The sequence below is a fragment of the Eretmochelys imbricata genome, chromosome 8 (genome assembly GCF_965152235.1).
Source record: "Eretmochelys imbricata isolate rEreImb1 chromosome 8, rEreImb1.hap1, whole genome shotgun sequence".
Classification (NCBI taxonomy): domain Eukaryota; kingdom Metazoa; phylum Chordata; order Testudines; family Cheloniidae; genus Eretmochelys; species Eretmochelys imbricata.
Genome location: NC_135579.1, coordinates 74269805 through 74277685, shown reverse-complemented (window position 1 = coordinate 74277685; position 7881 = coordinate 74269805). Strand labels below are relative to the sequence as shown.

The window sequence follows — 7881 nt, the reverse complement described above, 5'->3', positions numbered from 1 at the left end:
AGTGCTTTGTAACCGCGGCTGGTCACATGGCGCAGGGACAATGGAGCGGGGCGAGGAGCTGGCGATACAGCCGCAGGGGAGGGAGTTCGAGCTGCGGCTGGCCGGGAGGCGGAGTCCGGGCGCGAGGGCAGGCTGGGGCGAGCTGCTCAGGCGCGGCCCTGCTGGCACCAGGAGAGCGGGCGAGAGGCAGAACCAGCCCGCCGCGGGTGGGCCTTTGCCGTTAGTGCGCATGTCCAAAACATCCGAGCATGCGCATCCACGCCATGAAGCTTTTGCCCTCGTCTGGGCTCTTGTGCCACTGTCTGGCCGCGTGGGCCGCGCCCTTTGGCTACAGTCAGTGCGAGGGGGCGGAGCGGTTCCGCCCCGTGGTCTTCCCAGCCGCGCGTGCTAAGGGATTGCTGCTGCAAACTAATGTATTTGTTTAATCGTCATGTTTCTGGATAGACATCTCTATCTGGATGGGTAAAAAACAGGGAGACCATGTTATGCCGTAAACGTTGTTAGATAAAAATTAAATATCCAGTAACTGCATTTCACTGCAGGGGTGTCTGCAATTTAGCAGTGGATGAAAAGATCCCTGTAGGCAGGGGTCAGATTGGCTCCCAATGAAGTTATTGGGAGTTTTACCCTTGACTTCAAAGTGAGCAGGAGCAAATCGTAAGAGCCCAGTAGTCCTGCAAGGTGCTGAACATTGGGAGAACTCTGCACCTTGCAGGCTCAAGCCCTATGGCCCAACCTTACAATGAGGTACAGTGGTCAACCTGCTGTAAGCATTCTGCAGTCTCTGTAAATGAAAGGTGCTATAAAACTGTAAAATATTTTTGTAAAATTCTACCAAAATCAAACAAATCTTCAATATTGTTAAATGTAAATGTTATAAATAGAAAAGGTAATAACAAAATGTTGTTTAAGTACATCAGAAGCAGGAAGCCTGCTAAACAACAAGTGGGGCCCCGGATGATCGAGATACAAAAGGAGCACTTAAAGACAATAAAGTCGTTGCAGAGAAACTAAATGAATTCTTTGCTTCAGTATTCACAGCTGAGGATGTTAGGGAGATTCCCAAACCTGAGCTGTCTTTTGTAGGTTACAAATCTTAGGAATTGTCACAGATTGAAGTATCACTAGAGGAGGTTTTGGAATTAATTGAGAAACTTAACAGTAACAAGTCACTGGGACCAGATGGCATTCACCCAAGAGTTCTGAAAGAACTCAAATGTGAAATTGCGAAACTATTAACTATGGTTTGTAACCTGTCCTTTAAATCAGCTACAGTACCCAATGACTGGAAGATAGCTAATGTAACACCAATAGTTAAGAAGGGCTCTAGAGGTCATCTTGGCAATTACAGACCGGTAAGTCTAACATCAGTACCGGGCAAATTAGTTGAAACAATAGTAAAGAATAAAATTGTCAGACGCATAGAAGAAAATAAATTGTTGGGCAAAAGTCAACATGGTTTCTGTAAACGGAGATCATGTCTTACTAATCTATTAGAGATCTTTGAGGTGGTCAACAAACGTGGACAAGAGGGATCCAGTGAACATAGTGTACTTAGATTTCCAGAAAGCCTTTGACAAGGTCCCTCACTAAAGGCTCTTAAGTAAATTAAGTTGTCATGGGATAAGAGGGAAGATCCTTTCATGGACTGAGAACTGGTTAAAAGACAGGGAACAAAGGGTAGGAATAAATGGTAAATTTTCAGAATGGAGAGGGGTAACTAGTGTTCCCCAAGGGTCAGTCCTAGGACCAATCCTATTCAACTTATTCATAAATGATCTGGAGAAAGGGGTAAACAGTGAGGTGGCAAAGTTTGCAGATGATACTAAACTACTCAAGATAGTTAAGACCAAAGCAGACTGTGAAGAACTTCAAAAAGATCTCACAAAACTAAGTGACTGGGCAACAAAATGGCAAATGAAATTTAATGTGGATAAACATAAAGTAATGCACATTGGAAAAAATAACCCCAACTATACATACAATATGATGGGGGCTAATTTAGCTACAACTAATCAGGAGAAAGATCTTGGAGTCATCGTGGATAGTTCTCTGAAGACATCCATGCAGCATGCAGCGGCAGTCAAAAAAGCAAACGGGATGTTAGGAATCATTAAAAAAGGGATAGAGAATAAGACAGAGAAATATCTTATTGCCCTGATATAAATCCATAGTACGCCCACATCTTGAATACTGTGTACAGATGTGGTCCCCTCATCTCAAAAAAGATATACTGGCATTAGAAAAGGTTCAGAAAAGGGCAACTAAAATGATTAGGGGTTTGGAATGGGTCCCATATGAGGAGAGATTAAAGAGGCTAGGACTTTTCAGCTTGGAAAAGAGGAGACTTAGGGGGGATATGCTAGAGGTATATAAAATCATGAGTGGTGTGGAGAAAGTGAATAAGGAAAAGTTATTTACTTGTTCCCATAATATAAGAACTAGGGGCCACCAAATGAAATTAATGAGTAGCAGGTTTAAAACAAATAAAAGGAAGTTCTTCTTCACTCAGCGCACAGTCAACCTGTAGAACTCCTTGCCTGAGGAGGTTATGAAGGCTAGGACTATAACAGGGTTTAAAAGAGAACTGGATAAATTCACGGAGGTTAAGTCCATTAATGGCTATTAGCCAGGATGCGTAAGGAATGGTGTCCCTAGCCTCTGTTTGTCAGAGGGTGGAGATGGATGGCAGGAGAGAGATCACTTGATCATTACCTGTTAGGTTCACTCCCTCTGGGGCACCTGACATTGACCACTGTCAGTAGACAGGATACTGGGCTGGATGGACCTTTGGTCTGACCCAGTATGGCCATTCTTAATGTTCCTAAACTCAACAGGCCTGCTCCGTTACACTCAGTATAAAAATCCAGAATAACCTTATTGACTTCAGTGGAAGTACTCCAGATTTAAACCCAGAATTGGGTCCAATTGAACTATATATGATCTAAAGTAGAAGAGGATTCTTCTTTTGTTGTCTGCAGCTGGTACCTGGGAAGGAAACCTGCGCCTATAAGACAAACCTCTAGCAAAAATATATTTTAAATAACCAGCTAAATGAATAAACATAAAAGACAAATGTAAAAGAAAATGTCAGCATCTCAGAAACAGAAATGATAAAATCAGTTGTTATAAAAACAGAATTCCTGATCATCACAATCAACACTAATCTGTTTTTCTCATGTGTGGAATAATAAATCCCCCCCTTTATGTGTACACTAGGGAGGGATATAACTCTTTCTGGTACCTGGAATTTGCTTCAGCAAGCTGATATTTATCACTGTCTGTTGGTCTCCAGTAATGTTTTGTAAAAGACTTGGAATGATTCCAATGGGCTGCAGCTAGAATGGAGGAAAACACAGTTAATGTTGTTAGATGGCTAAACACCTCTTACTGATGCACCAGATCTGGTTACATCAGTACTTGCTTGTTTCCTGGTGGCCTATAGCCATGATTTAATCACATTATCCTTTCAGGCCTATGATGGCCACCAGAAGAGAGCTTAGTTGCTCATTTACAGTCTGAAGAACAGGAAACTAGTAAAGACACATTACAGATTGAACCAAACCCAGTACAGCCAATTGAAACATAAATTACAAATACTTTTTCTGAATCTACATCACACATTGCTATAACTAGGTAACAATATATCATCCCTTACCCCCAGGGCTTTGTGTCCCAGCACTTGAGATCAGAAGGCTCCGGAATCATCAGTCTATAAGCAATTCTAATGTGGGCAGTTTGACTGTTGCTTTTAAATTTTAGAATCAGGCTTTTCTTTCTTTCTTTCTTTCTTTCTCTGGGTAACTATAATTGAGGGGAACCTATACAAATCATAGCTTTGCTATCACCAATAGAATTTTAATTGTGTATGTTTAGTAGGAATTTCCTTCTCTGACCTATGTATTGTGTTAAAGTGGAATTGAATTAATTTGCATAATCTCCCCACATTCCAAAACATTGGGCGTGGACTGTTTCTAATCTAGAAGAACAGTTTAAAATATTTTTATATTCTCTAATATTTTTGATTTGACTATTTTTACAAGTTTGAGTTATATTCTTCTATATACACACATACACAGTGAGTGCAGAAGTAACACTTATCAGGGGAAATGTTAACTAATTTTGAAGTGCAATAATAAAATTATATTTTCTTTTGTCCCAATATAAAAATAGAACATTTAGCCCTGCCAAGACAAAGGACCAAATTCACCTCTGGCTCAAGTGGATGCAACTCCATACATTTCAATGGAGTTGCATCTATTTGCGCGGGCAATTAATTTTGTTCCATAGGTTTTCTTAATCCTTTGCCTTTCTGGTAGAAACCGTTCTTACTCAGATGAGCTATCCTTTGATATTTTTCTTTATAAAGTTTCCATGCTAAATTCTAGGGTTGCATAGGGTTGTAAATCAATGCAGAATACAGCCCACCTGTCTACTCTAGTGGGAAACATTCAATAATGAAAAGTAACATTCTTTTAATGCATTCCGAATTTACAAAAATTGCATTTATTATTAAAATCTCATTACACCTCAGAGCCAGCTTTGTGATTTCATTAACTGACTAATGTCAGTTAGAAATCAAGATTTTTTTTTCTTTGAATAGTCTTTAATTATTCCACTAACGTCTAAATTGTCTATTATATAACTGTCAGCAGATAACAGAGAAGTCTCTTCATTGGCCTTCCTGAGATTGATAGCAATGATGTGGTTGAGGATTTGGTTTTGTTAAATCCATTCTCCTCTCAGTATGATATGTTTCAGTACCTGCTGTGAAGTACCAACGCTCACAGAAATAGTTCAGAATATTGCAGTTGATAGAATGTTTTTTTAGACCTGAAAAATTAATATCATTTAATGAGTACTGGTGATAAGAAAAAAAACTGCTTTTTCTACCAAACTGTCTCTGATGATTTCCACAAAGTCTACACCTCCCCTTCTTTGAGAGAGATAGAAGGAGAGGAGGGGAGGTAGGCTGTGGTGGTTACTGATGTCCCAGAAGCTGTAGCTTCAGAGCAGATATGCATGAAAAAATCCTTTGGCTAGGCAGGGGAACATGCTGTGGAGGACAACCAGAATCTGGTTTTGTATTCTCCCTGCTGAAGCTGCAGAGCCCCAACCCGTGCAGGGGGAGCAGCTGGGCTTCTGCCATCTCTAGATGCAGGAAACAGATTTCTTTTCCTTCTACCTGCCACAGGGCTTTTCAACTCGGGGTTGCTACCCTCCTCAGCACATAATGGAAAGTAGTGTAAGGAAAATCTCATGGTACAAATATGGGAGCAACCAGGTTTTGCTTTTGGCTGTTACAGCCCTGATCATGCCAACCTAGATGTTTGCAGAAGCCTGAGCATATTCAGACTGATCTGAGTGCTGTTGTGAGTAATAAAAGTGCTGCTCCTTCTCTCCTGACAAACCCATTACTTGTGGGAAATGCCTAGCATGCTTCTGGGCAATGTACAAATAAACCAAATACAGATTAATGCTAAGAAATCAGGCTTTACTAACCATGTGGCTATTATTTTTAGTCTGACTGTGCCCCTTTCCTTTACTAGGAAGAGAAAAGAAGAGAGAAACCCAGGGAGATTTTGGAGAGATGGGATTGAAACAAAGTCAAAGCACTGCCAGACTGCTGGTGTCTGCCATAAACAGTTGCAGCCATGAGCTCTGCATGCTAAGGGATAAAGAAGTTCAGGAGACCTGGCAATTTCTCAAGGAGACAATATTAAAGGCACAACTTCCAACTATTGCGATGCAAAGGAAAGAGGAAGAATAGTAAAAGGTAATATGGCTCCAACAGAAGCTCTTTAATGACCTGAAAACGAAAACGGAATCCTACAAAAAGTGGGGATGTGGACAAATGGCTAAGGAGGAGTACAAAAAATGACACAAGCATGTAAGGACAAAATCAGAAAGACTAAGGCACAAAATGAATTATACCTAGCAAGAGAAATAAGCAGCAAGAAGAAGAAGGATAGCTCAGTAGTTTGAGCATTGGTCTGCTAAACCCAGTGTTGTGAGTTCAATCCTTGAGGGGGCCATTTAGCGATCTGGGGCAAAAATTGTGGATTAGTCCTGCTTTGAGAAGGGGGTTGGATTAGATGACCTCTTGAGGTCCCGTCCAACTCTGATATTCTGTGTGATCAAGAGGTTCTTTAAATACATTAATAGTAAGAGAAAAACAAAGGAAAGTGTAGGTCTCCTTCTTAGCAGGCAAGTAGAACTAAGAACTTTTTAGTAAAGACTGAAGCAAGATAGGCAACACCTCAGCCTTCTTGATGTCATCAGTTAATAGTGATTAGATACTCAACACAATTAATACTAACAAACAGGGGGAAGCTATTCAAGCCAAAATAGGGAAAGAATGTTAAAGAACATTTAGATAAATTAGATATACTGTATTCAAGTTGGCAGGGCAAAGATTAAATTCATCTTAGAGTATTTAAGAAACTAGCTGAAGCAATCTGGGAACCATTATTAGCAATTATCTTTAAGAACTTGTGGAGGACAAATGAGGTCCCAGAGAACTGGAGAAGGGCAAACATAGTACCAATCTTTAAAAAGGGGAACAAAGAGGACCTGGAAAATTATAGACCTATCAGCTTAACTTTGATGCCTGGAAAGATACTAGATCAAATTATTAAACAATTTGTAAGCACTTAGAGGACAACAGGATTACAAAGAATAGCCAGCATGGATTTGTCATGAATAAATCATGCCAAACCAACCTAATTTCCTTTTTTGATACGGTTACTGACCTAGTGATGGGGGGAAGTAGTAGATGTGATATAGTAAGGCTTCTGATACACCCTCATGGGATAGTCTCATAATCAAACTAGGGAACTATGGGCTAGATGAAATTACTATAATGTGGATACACAACTGCTTGAAAGACCATAAAGGGTAATTATCAATGGTTCACTGTAAAACTGGGAGGATGTATCTCATGAGGTCCCACAGGGGTCAGTTGTGGGTCCAGTATTATTCAATATTCACTGGAGATCTAGATTAGATATTAAGGGGAAAATTCTATCTATAAGGACATTTAAGATCTGGAATAGGCTTCCAAGGGAGGTTGTGGGATCCCCATCACTGGAAGTTTTACACCTCTCAAGGATGGTCTAGGTATATTTGGTCCTACCTCAGCACAGGGGGCTGGATTTGATGACCTCTCCAGATCTCTTCCAGCCTTTCATTTCTACCCTTATATGCTCTGTATTTGAAGTAGGCATGCGGTGCTGTTCAGCCTGCAGCTCGCAAACAGGAGTCCTGGAAGTGCTCCTAAAGCAGCAGAAGCTGCACCCTGGCTCGCCTGTGGCCGGATCTTCCTTCCCCTTGCGGTGGGGATGGTGAGCTCAGCGCAGCCTGGCTGCAGACAGCACATGGGGACGGGGGAGTGAGTGATGCATGGGACAGGGGCCGGTAGCGCTGCGCTGACCCGCGTGTAGCCCTCGCGGTAGGATTTCGGAACCCAAGAGAAGGAAGGGGAGGGCAGTGGACATCTCCTGATTGGCCAGCGCGCCGGGGACCCGAGTTAAAGTGCAGCAGCGCTAGGAAGAGGAGGAGGCGGCGTCGGCTCAGCTCCCTGCTCCGGCAGCCAGAGCCGGGCACAACGCTCGCAATCAGCACCCAGGATGGGCAGCAGAGTCACTTTCTTTGAGGTGGGTGCCTGGCACCGAGGATCACTCCGGGCAGCGGAGCGGGCGCAGGGCTGGCATCGTAGCGAACTTGGGTGGGGTTCTAAAGAACGGGCAGTGACTGAGGCGCGGAGCCCTGCGCTGCTGGGAGCAGCCCGATCCCTGGAGCTGCACAGCAGGGAGGCTGGAGGCTAAAAGTGACCGAGGGGTTTCTGCTGCGTTCCCAGCAGTGAGCAAGGTGGGCTGCTGA

At 42.5% G+C, this 7881-nt stretch overlaps 1 protein-coding gene across 1 annotated transcript in view; it reads left to right on the top strand.

Annotated features, from left to right (window-relative positions):
* The first annotated feature begins 40 nt into the window (after positions 1-40).
* LOC144269577 (very-long-chain enoyl-CoA reductase-like) overlaps positions 41-7881 on the top strand; it is a 41982-nt gene continuing 34141 nt past the window's right edge. The window contains exon 1 of the mRNA XM_077825359.1: positions 41-337. Within this exon, the coding sequence (XP_077681485.1) occupies positions 41-337 (297 nt within the window). The remainder of the gene's footprint in view (positions 338-7881) is intronic.